The 25,185-nt window shown below is 60.1% G+C and overlaps 3 protein-coding genes and 1 long non-coding RNA gene across 11 annotated transcripts in view; 2 read left to right on the forward strand and 2 right to left on the reverse strand.

Annotated features, from left to right (window-relative positions):
- Positions 1-2,273, reverse strand: part of LOC141488818 (reticulon-4 receptor-like 1) — a 132,259-nt gene extending 129,986 nt beyond the window's left edge. For 5 of the 6 annotated variants that reach the window (XR_012468796.1, XR_012468795.1, XR_012468794.1 and 2 more), the window contains exon 1: positions 1,848-2,273. Coding sequence is in view for 1 of the 6 variants with exons in the window: in XM_074189196.1 (XP_074045297.1) it covers positions 1,848-1,860 (13 nt within the window). In the remaining 5 variants the exon portion in view is untranslated. Of the gene's footprint in view, positions 1-611; positions 645-1,847 lie in introns of those variants that run through there. The other variant, XR_012468798.1, reaches the window with a different exon arrangement.
- A 2,301-nt stretch (positions 2,274-4,574) lies between these two features.
- LOC141488821 (uncharacterized) lies at positions 4,575-22,438 on the reverse strand. 3 transcript variants are annotated; one of them, XR_012468799.1, is made up of 5 exons: positions 22,093-22,438; positions 11,935-13,037; positions 10,040-10,372; positions 5,071-5,172; positions 4,575-4,966 (listed from the first exon to the last, which is right to left on the reverse strand). It is a non-coding gene; the product is annotated as an uncharacterized LOC141488821 (long non-coding RNA). The 3 variants fall into 3 exon arrangements; XR_012468801.1 differs by having other exon boundaries at positions 4,577-4,966; positions 10,040-10,254; positions 22,093-22,437; XR_012468800.1 differs by lacking the exons at positions 4,575-4,966; positions 5,071-5,172 and adding an exon at positions 8,944-9,741 and having other exon boundaries at positions 22,093-22,437.
- Positions 7,374-15,772, forward strand: DPH1 (diphthamide biosynthesis 1). Its single transcript, XM_074189198.1, has 12 exons — positions 7,374-7,475; positions 10,056-10,211; positions 10,466-10,529; positions 11,973-12,094; positions 12,484-12,641; positions 12,760-12,881; positions 13,823-13,891; positions 14,307-14,463; positions 14,602-14,702; positions 14,941-15,019; positions 15,288-15,431; positions 15,612-15,772. The coding sequence occupies exons 1-12, from the start codon at positions 7,412-7,414 to the stop codon at positions 15,681-15,683; spliced, it is 1,308 nt and encodes a 435-aa protein (XP_074045299.1). The 5' UTR covers positions 7,374-7,411; the 3' UTR covers positions 15,684-15,772.
- Positions 15,741-17,087, forward strand: OVCA2 (OVCA2 serine hydrolase domain containing). The gene is made up of 2 exons (XM_074189199.1): positions 15,741-15,978; positions 16,461-17,087. Exons 1-2 carry the CDS (start codon positions 15,810-15,812, stop codon positions 16,952-16,954), a joined length of 663 nt encoding a protein of 220 aa, XP_074045300.1. The 5' UTR covers positions 15,741-15,809; the 3' UTR covers positions 16,955-17,087.
- Positions 22,439-25,185: the final 2,747 nt, after the last annotated feature.

Raw genomic sequence — 25,185 nt, forward strand, 5'->3', positions numbered from 1 at the left:
AATCTGTTAGAAAGAATGTCCAAGGGAAAAGGTTCTGGTTCTGCTACTTGCTAGACAAGTCCCTCAGCCTCTCCTGGCCTCAGTTTCCTCATCTGCAAAATGGAACCAGTAACATTCGCCTTCCCAACCCTCGCAGGTTTGGGGAGAAGTTATAGAGGAAACCTCCAAGGACTGCATACGTTCCAGTCATGGTTAGGCTGAAACATTCTGTTTCCACAATCTGATCTGGGAGCCACGACCAGCCATCCTGGAGAGAACGGAGAGAACAGAAGGGAACTCTGGGACAAGGGGATAGAGCCAGGCCCAGGGAGCCGGGACTACTCAAAGCTCAACGCTTAAGCGGCGCCTCCCGGGCTGTTGGTAATCCCTGACTCACGTGGAGGACAAAAGCAGGGAGCTAGACAAAGTAACGGAGAAGTTTGGCTCCTATTCTGGAGAACCAAGACAATTCCTTTGAACCCCCTAGTGGCCCAGAGACAGGCAAAGGCCACGAAAAAGAGCCTTCAGATTCCCCAACCTGGCCTTGAGCTGCCCCCCCCGCGCGCACACACACACACACACACACACACACACATGCACACACACGCACACAGAGCCCGAGTAGGACCAACCTCGCCCCCCCACCTGCGCCCATCCCCGCATCCCAGGGCCTCTTCCCCCAACCACAGTTCTCCTTCCTGATCCTGCTGTGAGGTCACAATCCTATGCTTACGACATCACAGTCTGTTGCCATGGAAACAAGGGCGGATTAAGGCAGGATCCTGCGAGCTCAGGGATCAGGCCCCTCGCTCGCTACCTGAGCCTCCCGACTCAGCCTTTGTCCCAGCGGAGCCGGGGTGGATCCGGCGGGCGCCTGGGCCCGCCGGCTTGCGGGAGGGGTGCGGGGACGCTGCCGAGGACAGGGGAGCCGAGGCTGGCTGCCCGGCACCCCGGGCCCGATGGCTCCTCGGTGCGCGCGGCGGGGTGGCCGGCCCCGGCCCCGGAGGCCCGGGGGACAGCGCCCCGCTCCCGCGTGACGGCCGCCCGGGAGCGCCGGAGCCACGTGGGGGCGCGGTGGGACTTCCCCAGAAGCGGCGCCAAGTTTGCCGCGCCTCTCCGGGCTCCCGAAGCCGCTGCCCGGGCCCCGGCCGCCTCCCCGGCCCGCTCCCGGCCCGCTCCCGGCCCGCTCCCGGCCCTCTCCCGGCCGCCTCCCCGGCCCGCTCCCGGCCGCCTCCCCGGCCCGCTCCCGGCCCGCTCCCGGCCGCCTCCCCGGCCCGCTCCCGGCCGCCTCCCCGGCCCGCTCCCGGCCCGCTCCCGGCCGCCCTCCCGGCCGCCCTCCCGGCCCGGCGTCCGCGCGCTCCGCTCCCAGCGGCGCCACGCCCCGGCCCTGCCCCGGCCTCGGGGCGAAGTTTGGGGGCCCCGGCGGGCAGCGCAGCCGCTCCCCTCGTGCCCCCAAGCGGGGGCTCGCGGCCCCCGGGAAATGAAGTCGGATGGGGTGCGGGGGGGAGGCGGGAGCCCGGGCGATCGGCGGGGGAGGGGGCGATCATCCGCGAGCTGCCGCGCCCGCGCCAGGGTCCGAGCCCCTCCGCCTAGGGGAGCGGCTGCGGCGCCCCATCAGGAGACGCCGCCCCCCCCCCCCAGGCTGCAAGGGCAGAACTTTGCGGGCACGCCAAGCTCTCAGCGCCTCCCCGAAGGAGTCCGGCTCCTGGCCCGATTCGGGCAGCAAGCCCCCCTCCCGGGTGCCCCCAGACTCCCAGATCCCGGCTAGCTGTGGGGCCCTCCCCGCGGTCCCCTCCCCGGCGCCCGCCCGCAGCGTGCCCATTCCGGCGGGCGCCGGTGCCCAAGTTCCCCCCGCGGCTCCAGCTCACCTTTGGCGAGCATCTTGGCCGCGGGGCCGCCGCTCTGTCAGAGGCCGGAGACGGGGCGGTCCCACGCGGGGTCCAGCTTCAGATCCCTGGGTGTGAGCTGTAGCTAATCCGAGGGCGCGGAGCGGGGGGCGCCCCGGCGACCTGCTCCTGCCCAGCGCCCCGGCTCCGCAGGGGCATCCTGAGTGCCAGCCCCGCGCCGCCGCTTCTGCCGCCGAGGGGAGAGGCGCCGGGTGGCCGAGAGCTGCGGCAGCCCGGCCCTGCCCGGCCCTGCCCGGCCCTGCCCTGCCCGGCCCGGAGGAGCTGTCCGGGAGCTTCTCCTGTCCAGGAGCCGGCGGCGGCGTCCTCTGGCTCTCTCAGGTTCTCTCTGGCTCGCTCAGGCTCGCTCTGGCTCGCTGGCTCACCCGCGCGCCTCTGCCGGCTGGAGCACTTTGGCGGCGGTTTTGAGGGGAGAAGCCGCCCCCCCCCCCCGGTCTCTGGGCCACGGCCCCCTCCCTCCCCGCCCCCTCGGGCTGCTGCTGCAAATGGGCGCTTGGCCCGGAGCGCGCTGCTGGCAGGAGAGCGCCGGCCGAGCGTTTGCAGGACACGGAAGAGCCGCGGAACGGGGCGCCTCCCTTCCTCCCCCCGCCTCCCCCACCTCGCCTTCGCTCCCCTCCTTTCTCTCCCTCCCTCCCTCCCCTCCCGCCTTCTCCTCTCCGCTCCCCGCCCCCGCTCACCGAGCGCCTCCCATACAAAATTTATGAAAGTGCGCTCTGCTCGCGATGCCCAAGCGCCGTCTTATTCCCCGGACAGCTGCGCTCAGCCGCTCGGGCGCCTCCCGAGGTGTTCCGGGGCCACCCGCTCCGCTAGCCGGGCCGGGCCCCGGGGGCTTGCCCCCCCCCCGCCAGCCACCCCGCTCTCCCTCCACTAGCCTTGACCCTGACGCTGCCCTCTGCCTGCTCTGGCCCGTCGCTGACCCTTCGCCCCTCCTCCCCAGGGACTTCCAAGGCGGCAGGCTGGCACAGCCTCCAGAAGCCGGTCCCTCCGTTTTGGAGGTCACGGGGAGAAAGGGGCCGGGAACGGTGAATGGCACATTCCGCAGGCAGTGGGGGGGATGGGCACGGGAGGGAGAGGAAAACCAACCCCTCCTCCTGCCCCTCACCCCCTTCTCGTCCAAGTCCTGCGCCCTCCTGTTCCCCCCATCCTTCAGGAAGCTCAGCCCGGGACTGACCCCGCCAGGGTCCCTAGCTCCTCCGCTCCCTCCTTTCTCTTCACTCCCTGGGGGGGGAGGGGAAGGATTGCCTCCGAGGTGGTCCCTTAGGTGGAAGGCAGCAGGTGCAGGTCTTTTCTTTCTCCTCCCCCCATCCACACTGACACACTCTAGCCCCAGCCTGGAGAGCCTCGTCAATGGACCAAAGGGTGGAGATCGCTCGGGCTGAACGACCCAGCCCTCCGCGAAGGTCCTGGGGAGGAGCGGGAGGGGAGCGGGTCCCGTCTGAGCCAGGAGGAGGGGCGCTCCTGCCTGGGGCGGGGTGCGGTGATAAGACCACGCCGCTGTTAACGTGGCGCCACGAATCGCATGGCTTTCTCCCTAAAGCCAAGAGAAGGGACTGGAGAGGAGCACAGAAGGGGTGTGGGTTGAGGAAAGCGGGCGCACGCCGGGACGTGCGGTGAAGCCCGTGGGAGAAGGAGCCTGGGAGTCCTCAGAGGCAGGTTCTGTTCCAGCCTCCGTGTGTGTGACCTTGGCCAAGTCATTTGGCCCCCTCCACCCCACCTCCCCCCCTTCAGTGCACTCCGCTGTAAAAACGAAGGGTTTGGATTCGCTGACCTATAAACTCCCTTCCAGCTCGGATCGTCTATGGAGAAGCACAGCTTCGGCCCGGAAAGCTGACCCCCTCCACTGGAGGGAGTGGGGAAAAGAACTAAGGGCTTGGGCAGGGCTCAGGAGGGACCCGCATCCCAGAGTCTGGGGTGGGGCCGGACGAGCGGGGCCGGGAGTTGCTCTGAGTGCAAGCTGGAGCCCAAGTGGGTCCGTTCTGCCTCTCCAACCCATTCCCTGGTCAGCCCGGGTCTCAGATCCTTCCTATGAGGCGCAGTGAAGAGAGGAAATTAAGAGGGAGGGAAAGCCCCCAGGTTGAGGCCCAGTGAGGAGACAGGGCCTCCTCAAGCTCCCGATCCGGGAGCCCGGGCCAGTCTGGGAGAGGAAGGCACGCGCCACTAGAAGCGGTGATTGAGATTTTCTCGGGGTCAGCCCAGAGCCGGTCTGGTTTGGACAGCTCCTTGCAGTCTCCCAGCCGCTCCTGGGGGAGCGCGGCCAGTAGGGACACAAACTCTTCCCCGGCCAAGACAGCTGCTGGGTCCGCTCTCGGGTTTTTGTTGGAGAGCGTGGGGGACGGAGTTATTTTGGTCCCCACGCGGGCTGGGAGCGGCTGTGGAGTCCGGGCCCGGGCAGGGATGGGGGTGGCGCGAAGGCGGGAGTCGTGGGGTAAGATGGAGCGGGGCTAGTGGAGCCCTCCCCAAGGTGCTGAAATTACTCAGGCCGGTGAGTAATTCGGCCCAAGAAGCCCCCGCGGGGAGATGGGGGGGAGAATGTATGTGGAGGGGAGGGGGAGGAGCAGAAGGTGGGGGGGAGGGAGAGTGGTGGTGAGTGTACTGGTGACCCAGTGCAGGAATCTGACGAGCAGACAAAGATTCTGGGGTCCCCATCACCGCTCCTCGCCCTTAGCTGGGACCAACCCATCCCGGTCTCGTTTGGGTTCTGGGAGTGCCAGGGTCCTCAGGTCCTTCTGACCAGATGTAGAGACGAGTAAGGACCAAGAGTGAATGGCAAAGCCGTTCAGGAGTCGGCATTCATTCCTGCTTGGCCTTTGGCCAGCAGCTCTGAGGCCACTTTGGAAATAAGGAAAGCAGGTGGGTGGAAGATTCACTTAGCCAAGTTTCACGGGGGAGGCAGGCTTCAATTCCCAGGCCAGGCTCAGCCCCACTGAGAAGCCCCAGGATCTGATGCCAGAGACTTTGAGACAGAAGACATGCCCAGAGACAAATCTCCACCTGGTCTTGGGAGCACTGCCAGGACCCTTAGACTGGCATTTATGTGGGTGTGCCTGGGCTTGGAATGGGCTGTCTTCCCGAGTAGGTCCAGGCTGAAAGATGACAAAGTTCAAAAGTTTAGGATCTTGCCCTGGGGATAGGAAAGGTTTTGTGTTTTTGGCTATGACTGTGCAGAGAATCTGGTTAGAAGCCTAACCTGACCAAAACAGCAGGTGGTGAGAGCATCACTTTAGTCAGGGTGAAAGAGAACCAGCAGACAGCCCCTGTGTTTTCATGGGATTCTCATACCACGGTACATCTAGAGGGAGAGACAATAGAAATGGTTCAAAGAAGCCTTGGTTCAAATCCTGCTCCCCCCACACACTCAAGGCCTCCTTTTATTTTCTCATTTGAAGAATAGATTATCTTGTAATGCCTACCTTCCAGGATGGTCAGGAGCTATCTGGGAGCACCTTTACTATCATTGTATCTCCTTGGTTCCTAGCTCTCATGTCGCCCCCCGTTGCTGTTTTGCTTGGGACAAGTTAGACACAGAGCAAATGTGTCCGGGCAGGGATGCAAGTGGTTAAGTGCTGCTGGTTGATTGCTTGCTGGGGAAGTTTGTCAGCTCCTTGAAAGGAGCCCTTTGGAGACTCTTCCCTCTTTGGCAAGTCTGCTTGGGACAAGCTGGACCCCCAGCAAGCTAGGAGGAGCAGTTGATAGAGCACCGGCCTTAGAGTCAGGAGGCTGGGAGTTTGAATCCAGTCTCAGACACTTGACTGCTAGTGACCTTGAGCAAGTCACTTCAATTGGATTGTCTTGATTCCTACCTTATCACTGGACCCAGATGACTCTGGAGGAGCAGGGGGGCTGGTGACTTAGCGCAGCATCCCCTCACTCAAATCCAGTTCATTTGTTTGTCCTGACATTCATTACTTCCCTTTATGACACAGTCTTTGAGAACAAAGGACAAACAATACAATACTGATAAGGACAGACAGACTGGACATACCGAAAGCTAGGTGGTGCAGTGGCCTTGGAAGGAGGAGGATGGGAGTTTGAGTCTGACACTTGAAACTTAACTAGCTGTGTGACCTTGGGCAGGTCACTCAACTCCAATTGCCTCATAACCTGGGCCACCTCCCGTCCTGATTCCTATCTTGCCACTGCAACCAGATGGCTCTGGAGGAGAAAGTGGGCCTGGTGATTTAGCACAGCCCCCCCCCCCCCCATCCAAGTCATGTGCTTGTCATAGGATCACCTCCCTGATCTTGTATTGAGAATGAAAGACAAACATCATCATCAGTGAGTGTTGCTGTTGGTTGATTGCTGGGGTTCCTCAGCTCTTTGAGAGAAGCCCTTTGGGTGCTCCCCCTTTGCTGCCCTGTTTAGGACAGACCGACCACACAGCAAGCGATTAGTAAGTGCTACGGGATGATTGATTGCTGGGGAAGCTCCTCCGTTCTTTGAGAGGAGCCTCTTGGAGGAGATGAGCATGGCCACACAGGAGGAGAGGGCATGGAAGAGAACAGTCTGCCCTGCTGGCATCACAGTAGATTTCTCAAAGGGAGACTGAGCCAGGCTGGACTGGTGAGGGCTGGGCCCCTTCACCCAGGTTCCAGCCCCCCACCAGCTTGCTCCCAGTCCTCCCAAGCTTCCTCTTTCTCTCACTGCTGCCTCCAGGGCAAGGCTTAGGCCCAGGCTCTTGTTTTCCCTTCTCTCCCGAACCTTAATTAGGGGTTTCTAAGCAGAGAGGGCCTCGGGGGGAGCCTGAGGCCGCTTGGCTTCGGGGAGTTCCGCTTAAAGGGCCAGAGGCCTGGATTAGTTGAGGGGGGAGGAGGAGCTGGGGAGGCCTGGCCGGGAGCTTGGGAGAACAAAGCAGCCCAGAAAGCCAGGGCATCGCAACTGGCAGGCTTTCTGCTGCGGGTTGGGCTGGAGCATTATCGCCCCCCAGCCCAGCCCAGCCCAGCCCAGCCTTTCAGACTCGGAGCAACGGGGGGACCAAAGAGCCAAAGGGTGCGTCTCCGGCTGGGCAGCGGCTCCGCTGGGCCTCGGGTCCTTGAGCCCCTCTACCCTCGGACTTGGGTCTACACGGTCACTTCGATGAAGAACGTCCATTGGCAAAGGGGGTCGAAGGGGTCCCCGAGAATCAGGGGGGAAGGCCCTTTTTGAGGGGCTTCCCTGTCTGCCCGCTAAGCTGGGGCATCGCGTGGGCTTGGGACCCCCGGGGCCAGGCCGGTTCACTTGTGCGGCCCCTGCGCTTAAATGGGACAGTGACGCCCACCTGGAGCTGCAGGTGGGGGCGGGGATGTGGGGGGGGGAGCCCCCCGGCTCCCTCCTCCTCCTCCTGGGGCGCCGGGCTGGGCCCCGGGACCTGGCCGGCCAGGCCGGGCGGACCTCGGGCAGGGAGCCCCGCCCCCTCCTCGCCAGGCCCCGCCCCCGCCGCCGCCCCGCCCTCTCGCTCGAGCTGCTCGGCGATCCTCTGGCCGCGCCTGCGCGCTCGGCCGCTCGGGCTCGGCCCGCGCTGCCTTTCGGGTCCCCACGTGGGAGCGGCGAGCATGGCGGCGGTGGCGGAGCCGGAGGCCCGCGCTGCGGGAGTGCGGGGCGGCCCGGGAGGCCGAGGTAGGTGCGGCGGCCGCGGGGAGGCCAGGGCGAGGCCGGGGGCCGAGGGCCGACCGAGGGCCCGGGCGGTCGCCGCAGCTTCCTCCTTTCTAAGCCCCCCCAGGACCCCGGCAGAATCCGTGAGAGCCCCAGAGCGGGGCCCGCAACGCCCGGGGGCCCCGGGGGGCCCGGGGGCCCCTTCCCGGAGGGGCTGCGCACTCGGTCTCAGCCCCAGCCCCGGCCCCGGCCCCGGTCTCAGTCTCAGTCTCAGTCCCAGCCCCGGCCCCAGCCCCGGCCCCAGCCCCAGCCCCGGCCCCGGCCCCGGCCCCGGTCTCAGTCTCGGTCTCGGTCTCGGTCTCGGTCTCGGTCTCGGTCTCGGTCTCGGTCTCGTTCTCGGTCTCGGTCTCGGTCTCGGTCTCGGTCCCGGCCCCGGCCCCGGCCCCACTTTAGGCAGGTCCAGGCGGACTGAGAGGGCGAGGCCAGAGGAAGCGGAGGCGGGTCCTGGGTTCAGATCCTGTTCCTCACCCCCCCCCCCACCCCGGCTCCTGGGCTCCCAGGCTTGGGCATGCCCGGCCCGAGGCAGGACGCACTGGTGGATTCTGGAAGAGGACTTTGACTCGGGGACCCTTCCCTCTCTGGGCGCCCCTCGCCCCCTGTCCTCGGCCCTCCTGCCCTGGATTACTGCTCTGCCGACGACGCCAGCCACCCCAGGCCAGCCTTCTAGGCGGTTGTGGGACTGGGCTGTCCTGTCACTAGATAAAGCTGGGCTCTGGCCTGGAGAAGCTTTCTGACCGGCCCCAACCTGTGCAGCATTCATCCCGAACCCAAAGGCAGAGGGTGCAGGGTGGCTCCTGTCTTCTTCCCATAGCGGACATGGCTGTAGGTGCCCGTGGGTCAGCCGTAGCCTTGCCTTTCAGAGACTCAGTGTTCTCGTGTTGTTCAGTCGACTATTTGTGACCCAATTGGGGGTTTCCTCGGTCAAGGTATAGGAGTGGTTTGAGCTATTTACTTTTCCAGCTTCTTTGACAGATGTGGAAAGGGTCAAACAGGGTGAAGCCAGCTTGCCCAGGGCCACACAGCTAGGAAGTGTCTGGTGTCAGACTTGAACTCCGGTCTCTCTGACTCCAGGGCTGACTGCGCCGGTTAGCTGCCCCCTTCTCAGAGGGTGGGAGTGATTCACTCCTGGTGTCTAGAGATTTTCCCAGTAAATGCTATGTAAGTGTATACTAGCCCCATTCCAGGTGACATATATCTCTGCTTAGATTACTCGGGATCTTAAAGGCCAAGGAGTCCAGCACCACCACCCCCAACTCCATCAAGAATCCATCTACATCAGGGCTGTCCAAAATGCAGCTACACTGCCCACAGGGCGGTGTTATACAGCCCACATAGTTAAGGAAGCCCAGCTACACAGAGCTCTCACTAAAATGGCAAAATATATTGTCTATTGTTTCAATGAAAATTTTATTTGAAAAGTTGGACAGCCCTGGTCTACACCATGCATCCTCAGGCTAAAAAATCACAAGTGACGACTGGGCATTTACTCCCTCCCCAGGCAGCTCAGTCCTCTTGTGGACAGCTCTTAGTAGTCCATTTTTTTTCCTTCTGTCTGAAATTTGTCTCTTGGCAGCTTCTGGGCCCTTCCGCCATCTAGAGCCAAGCAGAGCTACTCCCCCTTGTCCATGGCTAAACATTCCTCTGTTGACTGATCCCTTACCATCCTAGCTAGTCCTCTTCTGGTCACTGCATTTTGAGGACGGTTCTTTCCATCACTCAGTCCCCTTCAAACACACATGGAAGCCAGACCTCCCCACCACTGATTACACTATTCACTTGTTCCTAGTCACCAAGTGATAGGGGATGCATGCTGTAGAATTTAATATTAGTTTAGCACAGGGGTGTCCAACCCTTGGCCCATATCACAAAGGAATGGGTGAGGGCATGTTCAGTGTTCACATCAAAAATGGCGGGGGGGGGGTTTGTTTAAAAAATGTTTTATATTCACATATTCGCCATATTCATGGGTAACATGCCTTTACATTGTAATTATAAATATTAAATTCTGTATGTGGCCCTTGACAAGTTTGTTTGGGTGATGTGGCCCAGAAGAGCTCAAATGTTGGATACCCATGGTTTAATGTTTGTCCTTCGTTTTTGAAGAAGACCATGACATGAGGGAGGTGGCAAGCACATGAATTGGATTGGGGGTGGGGGCTGTGCTAAGTCACCAGCCTCACTTTCTCCTCCAGAGCCATCTGGGCATGATTCAGGATGACTGGAGATGGCCCTGGATGGGAGGCAATCAGGATTAAGTGACATGCTCAAGGTGTCACAGCTAGTGTCAGGTGTCTGAAGCTGGATTCAAACTCCTATCCTTCTGACTCCAAGGCCAATGCTCTGTCCACTGCACCACCTAGCATCTACCCATGGTTTAGTGGGAGACTAGAGGAAGCAAGGTTTTTCTTTTCCCAGGATTGGCCTTGGGCATTTGACTTTTGGAATTTCCAGGTTTAGAGAGAGGTGACTTGGGATGGGTCCTCAGAGACTAATGAGAACAGGAATGGTGGGACTGAGGGAAGACTCACCACTGTGTATCACCAGGTCCAGGGCTCCCCCGAGGCCGTCTGGCCAATCAGATCCCCACTGAAATCTTGGATGACCTGCAACTGCAGGAGGCTGTCCGGGCCCTGCCCTCCAACTACAACTTTGAGATCCCAAAGACCATCTGGAGAGTTCGACAGGCACAGGCCAAAAAGGGTAAGCGGTCAGTGGAGAAGGCTCCCATGTAGTAATGAAGAGGCTGTAAAGAGGTCAGTGTCCACATGCTGGGCAGCATCCCCTCTCTGGATCTGTGTCTCCATCCATCTACGTACAGGAATTTCTTTGCCTGGGTTCTCATCTATCCTGGGAGCTCAGAGCTGGTAGGGGCAGCAAGGGAGTGGGGTCTATGGGACGGGAAGGTGGCCACACCCAGCCTGGTTCCCCCATCTTCTCCCAACTCTGTCCCACAGTTGCCCTTCAGATGCCAGAAGGCCTGCTCATGTTTGCTTGCACCATTGTTGACATTCTGGAAAGGTGAGGCAATGACCAGCAGGTTTGGGGCAGTGGGGGTGGCTGGGTGTATCTGGGCTCTCATCTCTTGCTAGAGGGGAAACTGCCTCTAGCTGACCTGTTCTCCTACCCCAACCTACTTAAGATTTTCAGGTTGAAAGGTCATCCTCTGGTCATAGCATTGGGCATTCAGATCCCAGGGAGGTGGCAATATAGTGGCTGGGGTACCATGGGGCTCTGGGGATAGAAGGTTAATGGACAAACATTTGCAGTTGATTCAAGGAGTGGTAAAGCTCTGAGGGAGTCTCTTCCTCCAAAGCACCAAAATGTTGCAATACTGGAAGTCAATATGTTTGAGCAGTCGGCATGTGGAAGCCCCCCACCCCCACCCCACTGCATGATTTCTCAACACAGTTAGCCACAGTTGGGGGGCCTTTTGTGCTGAGCTGTCTGGAACATACCACCAGAACGGGGAGGGGGGAGGTCACCTCGTGATGGGAACCTCCCACTCCCCTGCTGCTGCTCCCCTCCCCAACTCCCCCATCCTGCTGCCACAGATCTGCTTCTCCAGTCTCTCCCCCACTCCCCTTGGGGATGCTCTCTGGGGCTTGGGCCAATTTGCATACATTTTAATCTATAAAAAATTAAGTGCTACGGCTGACTCAAGACGCCCAGGCTGCATTTTAAGGAGCAGAATAATCTGCTGGGCTGGGTCTGATTTGGGGTGCTTAGGTGGGGTGGCTTGCTGGAACTCAGGCTCTCAGTGGACTGGTCAGCCCAGTCTCCTGATACTTGTCCAGGCCAAGGACTGGGGTGGGTGGCTTGATGTGTTTTTGGAAGGATTTTTCTGACTCCCACCCTACCCTGTTGGTGATTCAGGCCTGGCACTGTTTGTGGCAGTGGGGTGGGATGGTGACTCTCTCCTTTTCCCTTCCCCTTAATGATTCAGGCCTAGCACTGGTGCCCACAGCAATGTGCCATCCAGATCCCACTCTCTTTGGATCGTGAGGCTTGTCAGTAGTGCTTGCCATGTATTGGGGGTGACTGGCACAGACCCTCTACATGAGGAGCTCTGATTGGGATGGCAGGGGCTGTATGTGGTCCCATGTGCTGGGCAGTTTCTTCCTCTCTGGATATGTGACCCTTTCCAACTACATTCAAGATCTTTCTTCCTTTGGGTTCTTTTCTACATGTGGGGGCCTTGTATGCTTCTATAACAGACCTCCAAGTAGGTAATGATTTGAATTGATCTGTGTTTGTGCTTTGGATATCAGAATGTGATAATGGGGATACCCAGGGTCCTGTAAGGACCATCCTCCAGTAATACCAGAGCCAAGGTGGAAGGTGGTAGTCGTTGGGTCCCTCCCACTTGGTACAGAGAGAAGCTCCTTGGGGTGGGGCAGGGAAGAAAGCCTTCCAGGTGGCTGACCTTTGGAGCTGATGCTTTTCCCTTTATTCTCCTGGCAGGTTCACAGAGGCTGAGGCCATAATTATGGGGGACGTGACGTATGGTGCCTGCTGTGTGGATGACTTCACTGCGCGAGCCCTTGGAGCTGACTTTCTGGTGCACTACGGCCACAGCTGCCTGGGTACACAGATCACGGACAGCCAGGGGCCAGTGTGGCGGCTGTGGCCCCTCTGTCTTCCCCCTCTCCTCTGCATTCTCATTCATTTCCTTGTCTCTCTCAGTCCCTTTTTCTTGGTTGCTGGGAAGGCCAAGGCCTCCCCATCCCCAGGTAGAACCATCCTTTGGATTTGGTTGCCATAGAAACAGGCGCTGTCCCAGATGTGGGTGTTGTAAAGCTCGGTTGAGTCGACAAAGGTCCTAAGGGGTCCTAAGTGGGGGGTGGGGAGGGCTGGGCAGAAGAGGGGTCTCTGTGCCCAAGTCCCCCCAGGTGGCCTGTGGGGATAATTCTGTAGCCATGAGCCACGCCACACCCTCTAGGTCCCTCCCTGACCCCTTTCTTTCTGCCCCCAGTGCCCATCGATGTCTCAGCCCAGGGTCTTCAGATGCTCTATGTTTTTGTGGATATCCGGATAGACACTGCCCACTTCCTGGATTCGGTTCGCCTCACCTTCCCCCCAGCGACTTCCTTGGCACTGGTCAGCACCATCCAGTTTGTATCGACTTTGCAGGTGGGTGGAATCAAGGAATGTTCTAGAAATCTCCTTGCCTTGCAGCTGTTGTCTGAACTGCCTTCCCAAAGGACCCTCCTCCCACCAGGCTTTTCCCTTTTCCTTTTCCTCACCACAGGTAGCTGCCCAAGAGTTGAGAACAGAGTACAAAGTTTGTGTCCCTCAGTGCAAGCCTCTGTCGCCCGGAGAGATCCTGGGCTGCACCTCTCCTCGGCTCTCAGAGGACGTACAGGCTGTTGTGTGAGTTCCGGAGGGGGTCAGAGGACCGAACTACTGTGTACACTGGGGTTGCAGGGGGCCTGAGATTTCTTCTGGCCTAGGGCCCCTCATCTTAGAGGAGCCAGGTGACTGGGCCAAGGTCCCACCACAGCTTCTCTGGGCTTGCCAGCTAGCGTTCTGAAAAGATAGGAATATCTTGATGAGAATTGAGAGGGGGTGGGGAGGGAACTGGGAGGGCGTGGGATCCAAGTGGTGGGGATGTAATTGGAGAAGACAAATGGCCGGGTCCACGCCGCAGCCCCATTAATTTAGCATCAGGACAGCTAATGAGCAGGAGCACACCATCTCCTGCTGCCTAATTATTTTAGGTAATGGAAATGCTTAATGTTGTGTGAATGCAGACTGCCTTGGAGAAAACTGTTTCCCCAGCCCTGAGGAGGGGCCCCAGTGAGAGGGAGGAGGAGGTGTTTCTCCACTCCCCCTCGCCCTGGGCTGCCCGAAGCAAAGCAAAGATGCCTTCATCCTAGGATGTCTGGCCCTTAGAGGACCGAGGACATCCAGCTCTAGAGCCAGGCCCCCGCCACTCCCGTCTGGTCTGGCCCAGCCCTGCCCCCCCCGGCAGCCACTTCCCTGGCGCCTGTGGTCAGTTGATATCTCCTCCCCAATAAGTACCTGCACTTAGGGGCCACTGAGCACTTAGGGGAGGAGCAGAGGCAGCTGCTCGTGGAAATTGAATCTGTCCCCCAGGGTGGGCAGGATGAAGGCTGTCGCCCACACCTGAGAGGGAAGGTAGTGCTGGACCACTGGACCGGAAGGGGCTTGGGCCGGCCCTTCCCAAAGCGGCGGGTTAGAGGCAATGCCTTGTCTGCCTGTGTGGTTTCCCAGCATGAGGAGTTGGGGGAGGCCTCGGATCCTCCCCCCTTCCTCAGAGGGCGAGCTCAACATTCTTCTGCCACTCACAGGTACCTTGGCGATGGCCGCTTCCATCTTGAGTCTATCATGATTGCCAACCCTGGCATTTCTGCGTACAGGTACTGGGATGTTGGGTGGAGGTCCTTGACAAGACCCGTTCTCTCCACCGGCTGGAGAGGGGGCAGGGGGCTCTTTGCTTCTGTCTTGGCCCCACTTTAACCTTGGTAGAAATTCTGCTTTGCCACCTTTGAGGACTAGACCAGGCCATAGGTCAAGGATCTTGGGCATCAGGCGTGGTAGGAGTTAAGCTTCCAGACCCGCCCGGGCTGCGCTTTCTCTGCAGCTCTCTTGCCCCAGCCTCCCCACTTTCACCTGCCTTGTCCCTGGGACTGTTCTCTCTTCCCCCTTCTCAATTAGCCTTCCACAGCAGGGGCGGGTGGAAGATGGGGCTTGTGTAAGCCACGTGAATGGGGGGCACAGCCTGGTGGGCATGGAGGGCAGAAAACAGCCTGGGCAGCCTGTTCTTCTCCACAGGTATGACCCATACAGTAAGGTCATGTCCAGGGAGCACTATGGCCACGAGCAGATGCAAGCCGCCCGCCAGGATGCCATCTCTGCTGCCCGTTTTGCCCGCACCTGGGGCCTCATCCTGGGCACCTTGGGCCGGCAGGGGAGCCCCAAGATCCTGGAGGTGAGGTGGAGGCCTTAGGGGGATTTCTGGTTCTCCTGGGGCTGTGTTAGGGTGCAATCTGTAGATGGCTAGGGGAGACCCTCAGTTATGGGTGACTGGGGGGGCTTGTCCCAGTGGTAACCATTGGGTCTTCCACAGCATCTGGAGTCCCGCCTCCTCCACTTGGGGCACCCCTTCTTCAGGCTGCTGCTCTCTGAGATCTTCCCCAGCAAGCTCGGCCTGTTCCCACAAGTGGATGTGTGAGTCCTGGTCCCCCGGTGCTTGCCCCCCACCCCGACCCCTCACCCCGGGGCAACAAGGTGGCGGGTCAGAGAGGCCTTTAGTAGACACGGGGGTCAGACAGAAGGGGCGGGAGCCCCCCAGCAGGAACATGTGGGGGTGCTGGGGGCTCCGGGCCCGGGGGGGGTGCTGGGGGCTCCGGGCCCGGGGAGGGGTGCTGGGGCGCTGGGCCCCGCTTCAGTGCCAGGCTCTGTCCAGCTGGGTGCAGGTGGCCTGCCCGCGGCTCTCCATCGACTGGGGCGCGGCCTTCCCCCGCCCCCTGCTCACCCCGTACGAGGTACGGGCGGGCCGGGGCGCTGGGGGGCGGGCCGGGCCGGGCCGGGGGCGCTGGGGGGCGCTGGGGGGCGGGGCGGGCCGGGGGCGCTGGGGGGCGGGGGCGGGCCGGGGCGCTGGGGGGCGGGGCGGGCCGGGGCAATGGGGGGCGGGGCGGGCCGGGGGCGCTGGGGGGGGGCGGGCCGGGGCGCTGGGGGGCGGGCCGGGGGCGCTGGGGGGCGGGGCGGGCCGGGGCGCCGCAGCTGCTCCAAGGCCGCCTCCCGCCCGCCCAGGCCGCCGTGGCCCTGAGGGACGTGCCCTGGCAGCGGCCCTACCCCATGGACTTCTACGCCGGCAGCTCGCTCGGGCCCTGGACCGTGAACCACGCGAGCTCGCGGCGGCGCCAGCGGCCCCCGGCCTCGGGCCCGGCCCGGCAGGTGCGGCTGGTGCGCGTGCGCGTGGGGAGGGGCGCCGGGCAGAGGGGCGCGCAGGCGCGGTCGCCGTCCGGCGTGGGCCGGGCGCGAGCCGACGACGCCGCCCAGCGGCCGCAGCGGGGAAGCGGGGAGGGCGGGGCGGGCGCCCGCGCAGCCTCCGCTCACCCGCCTCTCCCCCGCCAGGTGCAGGGGCCCGAGCCGCCCGCCGCCTGCAGTGACTGCGCCTGCCTGGAGGGGGCGGCCTCCGCGCCCTGACCCGGCGGCCCGCGGCCCGGGCCCCTGCGGCGCGCTCCTTGGCGGCCCCGCCCCCTCCCCCACCCCGCCTCCTATTGCTTCCGCTTCCGCTCGCGGTCGCGCGGCTTCCGGCGCGCGGGAGGCGCCATGTCGGAGGCACGGCCTCCGCTGCGGATCTTGTGCCTGGCGGGTTTTAGACAGAGCGAGCGCGGCTTCCGCGAGAAAACCGGGTCTCTGAGGAAGGCGCTGCGGGGCCGCGCGGAGCTCGTGCTCCTCCCCGGCCCGCACCCCGTCCCGGAGCCCGCCCCGCCGGCTGGTGAGTGCCGCCCCTGCCCCTCACCTGCCTCCCTCCCCTGCCTCCACCCCACCTGGCCCCGCCCCTCTCCTGCCTCCACCCCACCCGGCCCCGCCCCTCACCTGCCTCTCTCCCCTCTCGGCCCGGCCCCGCCCCTCACCTGTCTCCCTCCCCGCCCGGCCCCGCCCCTCACCTGCCTCTCTCCCCTCCCGGCCCGGCCCCGCCCCTCACCTGCCTCTCTCCCCTCCCGGCTCGGCCCCGCCCCTCACCTGCCTCTCTCCCCTCCCGGCCCGGCCCCGCCCCTCACCTGCCTCCCTCCCCTCCCGGCTCGGCCCCGCCCCTCACCTGCCTCCACCCCTCCCGGCCCCGCCCCTCACCTGCCTCCCACCCCACCCGGCCCCGCCCCTCACCTGCCTCCCTCCCCTCCCGGCCCCGCCCCTCACCTGCCTCTCTCCCCTCCCGGCCCGGCCCCGCCCCTCACCTGCCTCTCTCCCCTCCCGCAGGGCCCCGCCCCCCGCAGGAGGAGCCCCGCGCCTGGTGGTTTTCGGAGCCCGGGGCCGCGGCGTTCTCGGCCCTGGAGGAGCCGGCGGAGTGCCGGGGCCTGGAGGCGGCCCTGGGCGCGGTGGCGCGAGCCGTGGCCGACCTGGGCCCCCTGGACGGACTGCTGGGCTTCAGCCAGGGGGCGGCGCTGGCCGCGCTGGTGTGCGCGCTGGGCCAGGCCGGAGACCCCCGCTTCCCGCCCCTGCGCTTCGTCATCCTGGTGTCCGGCTTCATCCCCAGGGGCCCCGCCCTGGCCCCCCCCTTCCAGCGGGCGCCCCTGGGGCTCCCCTCGCTGCACGTGGTGGGCGACAGCGACCGCATCATCCCCGCGCCGGAGAGCCTGCGGCTGGCCGGCCGCTTCTCGGGGGCCGTGACGCTGCGCCACCCCGGGGGCCACTTCATCCCGGCCGCGGCCGCCCAGCGCCAGGCCTACCTGCAGTTCCTGGACCAGTTCTAGCGAGCCGCGCGGCTTCCCGCGAGCCTCGGGCCGGAGCAGACCTCGGGGCCCCCCAACTCGGGGCTCGTGGGCCTGAAGGGAATTTAAGGCCAAAGCGCCGGCGTTGCCTCCCAATAAAGCGGGTTTTGATGTTGCACACGAGTGTCAGCTGCGGTGGGAGCCTCTGGGCCACCCAGACTTGGAAGCACATGGATGGCTCTGTGCTCCCTTGGTTTTCTTCTCAGTCTGGATTCAGCCGAGCGCTTCCCGAGTGATGTTATTAATCACATCTTAACTCCAATTAGTTGTGTTTGATATCAAACTGCCTGTTGAATATTCCCCACGATGTGGATGTCACACCCATCTTTCTAAAGCCTCCATGTGTGCAGCGTGGGGATCATTCTTCCATCTCACACCTAGTCTTTTCTGTTCTCTTGTTTGGCCCAGCCTCTCCACTCATACTTTCACCACCATACTTCATTCAGCTGTCTTTAATTACTGCATTAGTCTACTTGAGTGGCCTGCCTCCTTTTCTCCTCCCTCCACATTTGTCATGTTCCTCTCCTATTCAGAGCAATTCCAGTGGCTCCCTATTAGATTGTCAGAATAAAGCACAAACTTGTTTAGCATAAAAAAGCCCTTCATCATCAGACTTCCAGTCGTTTTTTTTTGCCCAAGATAGTACAGTGGATAAAGCACTGACTTTGGAATGGGAGTTTGAAGCCAACCTCAGACATTTACTACCTATGTGGCCTTGGGCAAATCACTTATCCCTGGATTGGGAGGGTTATCGTTATCTGGCCCCTGGTCACACCTCCATCCCTCCTTATTAGTGTTGCTCCCTCCTGGAAGTGACATATTTGTGTGGCTACTTGTGGATCTCCAGCTCCTGCCTCATCATAGGTGCTTAATACATTTTGAATGAGAATAAATTCAGTGCCTGGGTAGTAGCTGACCAAGTTTCTTATTTAATTTTCCACTCGGTCTTCTGAAGGTGCTCTGTCCATGGATGAAGAGAATGATTTCTTCTTTAGCTGGTCATTGATGCCCAGGGATTGCTGCCTGCACTGCAAGATTTAGGTCTAGTACACTCTTAACTTACCCCTTTCCACACACTGTGCTCCAAATCTCATCCTCCTTAGAGCTTCTTGGGGTTTCCTCTGTAACTAGTAGAATCAAGTCACAGAACGGTTCTATGTAGCAACTAGATATGAGCCCAGTCACCTAACCTCATACTCTTATTTCCAGATTATCTGAGACAAGGGAAAACCTGTATAACCCCATAGCCATAGAGACCTCTGAGTACATACTCCTTTTATTCTGGGCTATGATCCCATCTCCTGAGGGGGGTTAGAATGTTTGATTTCAGTGACCAAGACCCAAAGTTCTGTGCTTATCTGATGAGGGCAGTAATTTAATTTTCCCTCCTGGCAGTGATAGGAATGGAGACACACTCAGGTTTTAATGGCTTGAGAGTCCATTCTGATGATACTCAGATCTACCTAGCCTGCCCTGTACTTCCCACTGACCTCCAATCTTGAGTCTTCAACTGCCTTTCAGACATCACCTATGTCTAGTAGACTTTTTTTTTGGGCAAGGCAATGGGGTTAAGTGACTTGCCAGAGGTCACACAGCTAGGTAATTATTAAATATCTGAGGCCTAATTTGAACTCAAGTCCTCCACTGTGCCACCTAGCTGCCTTTTGTCCAGTAGACATCTTAAACTCACCATGTCTAAAACAGAACTTATGATTCCCCCCCCCCCCAACTCTTTCTTACTCCTACATTCTATTATGTAGAAGGCAACACCATCTCCTGGTCCCTCAGGCTTACAATGTAGTGATCACCTGAGATTCCTCATCTCTCTCACCTCCCATGACCAAGCCACTGTCTGTCAATGTCCCCTTAGCAACACCTCTCAAATATACACTGTCTTCCCCTCTGACACTGCTCAGCTTCCATGAAGATCACCTCATCCCTGAATTATTGCAGTAGCCTGTGGTGGGGTTGGCCTTTCTCTTCTCTTCCCACTTCCCACTCCATCCTCTGTTCAGTGATTTTCCTAAAGCACTGGTTGGACCATGTCATTTTCTTCCTTGATAAAACAACTGTAGCTTCCTGTTACTTCTAGAATCAAGTAGAAAATGCTCTATTGGAATACCTGGGTTCAAATCTGCTTTCAGACACTTAATAATGACCTAGCTGTGTTGCCTTGGGCAAGCCACTTAATTCCATTTGCCTTGCAAAAACCCTAAAAAAAAATGCTCTATTTGGCTTTCAAAGTCCTTTTTAACCTAGCCCCCCCCCCCTTACCTTTCCAGTCTTCCTACACCTTACTCCCCCCTCACCATTTACTCTTTGATCCAGTGACACTGGACTGCATTCTTTTAATGGGCACTTTCTTAGGCTGCAGATCATACCTGGAATGAGCTTCCTCCTCTACTGACACACCCCCCCAGTTTCTTCTGAGTTCCAATGAAAAGCTCATTTTCTCTAGGAAAATTTCCCCAACTCTTAATTTCAATGTCTTATTAATTTTCTTTTTCATCCTGTATATAGCTTGCATTGTGTATCTGTTTGCATTTTGTCTTCTTGTTAAGACTGTAAACTCCTTGAAGGCAGGGACTGTCTTTGGGTTCTTGTATCCCCAGCGCTGACGCACAGAGCCTGAGGGCACATGATAGGTGCTTTATGCTTACTGATTGGAGTTTTCAACCAGCTTTACCCCTAGCTAGCCCTCAGGCATTGGGCATTGGAGTAAAAGCACAATCTGAAGCCTTTTAAAGAGGGCTTAAAATAGTGGACAGGGATCCGTGCTTTGAGGGGTGTTCCAGGGATCAAGTCTGTTGGCTTGAGCCCCTTTCCCTTCTCTGGCCTTTGGAGCAAGATCTGAATATACATTGGAGTAATTTAGTAAGTCTGTAGCCAAAAGATGTGGACAGTGAAATGGTAGAAAGAACCCAAAGCATGGGAAGGTGAAATAAACTGGAGTTTCTTCACATTTTCACACAAGCCAGTAGCCCTTCCCATGTTCATCAATTAGCCTTTGATATGTCTCATTTGTATAATTTCTCAGCCTCCCTTTGCTTTGATCCCCTCCCACTGAGCATGACATTACCTCTCCCCCCCCCAATGTCTGGGTGAAACTGGCGCTTGGGCAGCTATGAGCACAATCTTGAGGCACAAGCCTGTTAGATAAGATTCTAACATGGGAGAGGTGAGTACTTTGCAGGGAAAAGAGGAAAGAGTGAGCCTAAGGTGTGAGATTCCCCTCCCCCCATTTCCTGATCTAGAAAATAAATGTTTGTTTTGCTTAGGCTCTCAGCATTCTAAGAATGAAAGATGAGATTTTGATTGTACCTTGTATAATGGGGAGGAGAGAAGGGGAACAACCAAACAAAATGCTATCAAGACCCAGAGATGATGGTGATGGTGATGGAAGAGAAGGAGGAGGAGGATGGGTAATGTAACTTAAAATAATGGAAAAGAACCAAAGCCTGAATTGCTCAAGATCATAGCTAGATTTGTGTCAGAATTGGGAGTAGACTGATTCCTAATCCAGCATTTTCCCTCTTCTATGCTGCCTTGTAAGGAAACTACCTCATCATGTGCTTCAGCACTTCTGTCTCTCCTGTTTACCTGTTTGTGGCTCCTGAATAAGTCACTTGTTCTCTGGGCCTTGTAAAATGAAAGAATGAGACTAAATGTCTGAAGACTTTCCGGATCTAAATTCTATGGTTCTGTGATCTCACCCCCTGCCAAGTGTGTGCCACCTTTCTCCATTTTAAGACACAGGTTTCCCTTTCTGCTTGATTCCTTTTCTACCTTCTCTCTCCACAGCCCTACAAAGGACCTACACCTCATGGTTCACAGACCCACAGTCCCCAGGTGTAGAGAGTACACTAACTGATGAAAAGAACTAGTCAGGAAGGAGCCAGAAAACCAGGGTTCTAATTCTAGCTCGGACACAAGTTTACTAGTCTGAAGAACTATGGAGTTGAAACGAAGACCAAAGCTTACCATCCCCGATTTTTAAAAGTTCTTATGTATTTTTTCTCTCCTGTTTTTTTCCCCTGTTATTACTTGAGTCTTTTGCAACATGATTAACATGGATGTGTTGGACATTATACATGTATAACTTATATTAATTGCTTTCTGTAAAAAATGTGAAAATCAAAACCTTGTAACAATGATTGTTGAAAACTACCACTGTATGTAGATGAATAAAATATATATATTTTAAAGTTTACTATCCTTGAATAAATCATTTCCCCCTACAATATTTCCCTTATCCGTGGATGAGGGAGTTGGTCTAATTATCTCAGATCTCTCCTAATCGTAGCCTTCTAACCCAAGACTTTTTCCCCTGGATGGAATTAAATAGCAAAGCAAAGTTCCCTCTCCCTACAGAGCTAGAACAGGGAAACTTAAACCCACAGCCTGTTGTCTCCCTACCTGTTTGAAGGGGGCTAGGATGCTTCATGTTCTACCTGCTTACCTATCTGCAAAGTGGACCCTAAATAGAGCTACCTACAGTTTGAGCAGTAGGGGCTCCAGGAAGGCCACCTGCCACACTATGGCTGAAATCGACTTAAGACCTTTCTGGAAACCAGCACTTAGAAGGACTTTACCTGACTGAGGTTAGGTATCCTAGGAGAACGTGACTGCTCTGATTATCCTTCGCCACACTAAATGATGCTGGGGAAGGGACTATGCCGATGATAAGTTGTATTTAAGCCATTCATGTTTTCTTCTTCTGTGCTTGTATTCTGGGTTTGTCTCCTGACCTCAGCATGATTATTCTCGCCAGGGTCTCTCACCTTGGGGGGGGGTGTATTGGGGGTGGGGGAAGAGATCCCTGGAAAGATTCTGTTCTCAAATCCATCCCTGGGAGACTTGATCCCCAGCAGCCAAAGATGTCCGACATTATCATCGGCGCATAGAGGCTGAACAGAGCCCTTGGCATCAAGTCTCACCTTTCTCCTTTTGGGCCATGGAGGGCTTCGAAGAGAAAGGGGGTGGAGTGGGCCTGGGGAGGCTGTGACTAATCATCTCTAGGCGCTGGGAGGGAGAGATGGCAACAGGGGAGGGCGTTTCGTAGAGAGAAGGCGCACCATTGACAGATTCATGGCGACAGACAGACATAGATACAGACTCACCGTGACAAACGGATGCGATCTTTAGGAGCTTCGGTCCGGGGCTGCTCTCCTTTTGGGGGGGGGTACGGAGCGGCGGTGGGACGGCCCCTCAAGTTGTGTTTACACCCAGGAATGCCGAGCACCCCCAGCCCCAAATGGTGCCGAGAGATGGAGGACAATGCTTTGCCATCAGAGGCGCCTGCCTGATTCCTGCTTCTCGCCCAGGGGAGGGGGAAGTGGGGGGACCGAGAGCCGACGACCCCGCCCCCTCAGGCTGCGCCCCGCCTGCAGGCCCGCCCCCCTCCCGCAGCCCCCAGACGGGGCGGGCGGTAGAGGATGGGAAGGGGGGAGGGACGGCCGCGTGGGCGTGCTGCGGGGCGACCATGGCTGTAGACTGTTACCCCCGGTTCCCACAGTAACAATCGAAAGCCACGGTTGCCCTGGAGACGCGGGAGCGGGGGGGGGGGGCGCGATGACGGCATCTCCGTGGCCTCCTGACGTCAGAGCCTGCTGCGGGGCTGAGCCTAGGCTGGGGGGTGGGGGTGGAGAAGAGGTTCGGCGCAGTTTCGGGGGAGGGCACTGCGCCGGAGCAGCCCCGGGCCCAAAGGGGGTTGGGGGGGGGCGCTGCGCGCTCAAGGCCATCGATGTCTAGTCCTGCTTCCCCCGTGAAATTCTCCGGGCCGGGGCCCTGGAGTCCCGGATGTCCGGGGCCGCAGCTGGGAGTGGACTGCGGCATTTCCCGCGGGGTCTGCGGACACCCCCGGACCTGCGAGCCGAGCCTGCACGCGAGCCCCGCAGCCTTGGGGGGCTGGAGGCGGCAGAGGCTCGGGCTGGGGCCCGGAGCCGAGGTCCGCGGGGATCAGCACCGCGGACAGCGCCGAGGCAGGGCCCTCGGGCAGGAGGGCCGCCCAGACCTAGGGCCCCGGGGCAGGCGGAGCTCTTCCCGTTCCCGGACCCGCTCCCCACCCCCTGGGACTCAGCTGCGGCGTCGGGGCTGGGGTCTTGGGCATCATCCGGGGCCACATTGGGGCACCAAAGGGAGCCAAATGTGCGGAAGGGGGGTGGCGAGGGAGAGCAGGCGAAGTTCTGGGGCAGAGATGCTGAGGGGGGGCGGAGGGAGTCTGCGGGGGCTTCCGGCAGGGTCCGGGCGTCCAGGGGCGGGGGCCAGGCGTCGGTGGCCGTGACTGGAGACTGTTACTGAGGGTGGCCCGGGCAGTAAGCAGTCTAGAGCCAAGGTGCCGGCGCGCTGCCCGGGCCGGACCTGAATGAAGTCTCCTCCTGCTGCCGCCGGGCAGCGGCTCTGGACAGGGACCGGAGCAAGCGGCTGGAACCTCAACGGCTCGGAGAGACAGGCGCACACCCCCGCCCCCAGCATGAGAGGCGCTCCCTCTCCCCTCCCTCCTTCCAAGGTGCCAGGGCATGGGGGCTCAGCACGCGGCCCCTGACGTCAGAACCAGTGTGACGTGGGAGGCTGCAGCGGGGGAGGGGAGAGGGAGGGGGCAGTTCCGGTGGCTGAAGGGGGAAGGGTCTGGGAGAAGAGACGGGGGGAGAGCTCGGAGGCGGGCCGCTGAGTGGGGCTCCTGGTGCTGAGAGGACAGCTCCGAGGCTTGGGCTGCTCTCACCCAGGGAGGGGTGCGGGTGGATGGGAACGGAGGGAGGGGGAGATTTGTAAGAGAGAGGGGGACGTCTGGCGAGGGGGATTTGGAAAGAGTGAAGGAGATACGCTGGATCCCCGAGATGAGGGAAAAGCGAGGAGGGGGGTTCCTGGAGAAGTCCTGCAAAGCCAGGGAGGACGGTGTGGCTCTACCCCAGTAGAAGCACGTCCTCCCCTCTCCCGCACCCTGCCACCCCCAGTTCTGGCCGCCGAGGCTGAGTCACCAAGCCACCGCCGCTGCAGAGAGGGGGCGGAGGGGGGGCGAAGAGCTACCCCGCTGGGGGGCAGGGGGTCTACGGGAATGGGTCCCTCCGGGGGGAGGCGAAGCAGGCGGGGGCAGGGGACAGCAGAGGGGGCGGATTCCCGCCTCCCCCTCCCACTCCCCCCACCCCTGCCTAGGATGGCGCAGGAAGGAGAGCTCTGGGCGACTAACTGATCCGCTGGAGGGACTGGAATGGAGTGGTTCTGCCGCGGGCTGGTCCCAGGGCTCCAGAAGTGGGTGGATCGGTGCAACTGGGGGGGGGGGGGGGAAGAGAGAGAGAGAGAGAGAGAGAGAGAGAGAGAGAGAGAGAGAGAGAGAGAGAGAGAGAGAGAAGCGCTGTGGGGTCCCACCTAGCCAACCCAACCGAGGGCTGCCTTCCCAGGTGGAGAGGGCTCGGCCACGGCCACGGCCAAGCCCTCCAACAGTTCCTGGGGGGGTCCTGCGGAGGCCAAGCGGGGCGGTCCAGGCAGCAGCACGTGCGGGGTCGGGCCCCCCATCTCCCCGCACTCCCCCATCTCCCCGCACTCCAGCCTCCGCCGGGCCCCCGTTCCGCCTAGCTCGCCCCCAGCCCCCTGCCAGCCCTCCCGGACCCTTCTCACCTGGGAGGCGCAGTCGGACAGTCGCTCGCTCGGCCGGCCGGCCTCCTGGCGCCCCCGCCCCCGGCGCTCAGCTCCCGCAGCCGTCGCCACCGCGCCGCAGCTTTTATAGCCCAGATAGTACTCCGGCCGGCTCCTCATTCATGCGGCCGCGGCTCCTACACACTGACGTGTCTCCGACGTCAGCAGGGAATTTAGGAAACGGGAAGAGGGGCTATTTATAGCAGCGACGGCCGAGGGAGGGGGAGCCGGAGAGGAAGAGGCAAATATGGAGCGTGCCTTGGGGGGGCCGCGGGAGGGGTCAGCACCAGCTTGGGCCCCTGGGGTAGGAAGACGTTCAGTTCCCTCCTGGCAGCCCCACTGGGGTGTGTGGGTGGGCGCGTGTGTGGGTGCGCGCGCGCGAGGGGTTCCGCCTGGAGAGAATCGATGGAAGATAGACTGGGGGTGGGCGGGCCGGGGGTAGAGGCGCTGGGGACCATAGCGACTTGCACTTGCATCCATTCCCTCAGGGGGCCCTTCCCTGTGGGACCAGAAGAGGGCGTCTCCGCACTCTAGGGGTAGTCTGCCTTGGCTCGGGGAGGCAACAGGGCCTGGTGGTCACA

The sequence above is a fragment of the Macrotis lagotis genome, chromosome 5 (assembly GCF_037893015.1).
Source record: "Macrotis lagotis isolate mMagLag1 chromosome 5, bilby.v1.9.chrom.fasta, whole genome shotgun sequence".
Lineage (NCBI taxonomy): Eukaryota > Metazoa > Chordata > Mammalia > Peramelemorphia > Peramelidae > Macrotis > Macrotis lagotis.

Bases quoted from the DNA above. Each gene is read 5' to 3' on its own strand.
- DPH1 (XM_074189198.1), top strand. From the start codon at position 7,412: ATGGCGGCGGTGGCGGAGCCGGAGGCCCGCGCTGCGGGAGTGCGGGGC. The intron at 7,476-10,055 runs GTAGGTGCGGCG...GTGTATCACCAG, and splicing joins GGGCGGCCCGGGAGGCCGAG to GTCCAGGGCTCCCCCGAGGC. The intron at 14,703-14,940 runs GTGAGTCCTGGT...GGCTCTGTCCAG, and splicing joins CTGTTCCCACAAGTGGATGT to CTGGGTGCAGGTGGCCTGCC.
- OVCA2 (XM_074189199.1), top strand. From the start codon at position 15,810: ATGTCGGAGGCACGGCCTCCGCTGCGGATCTTGTGCCTGGCGGGTTTT. The intron at 15,979-16,460 runs GTGAGTGCCGCC...CCCCTCCCGCAG, and splicing joins GGAGCCCGCCCCGCCGGCTG to GGCCCCGCCCCCCGCAGGAG.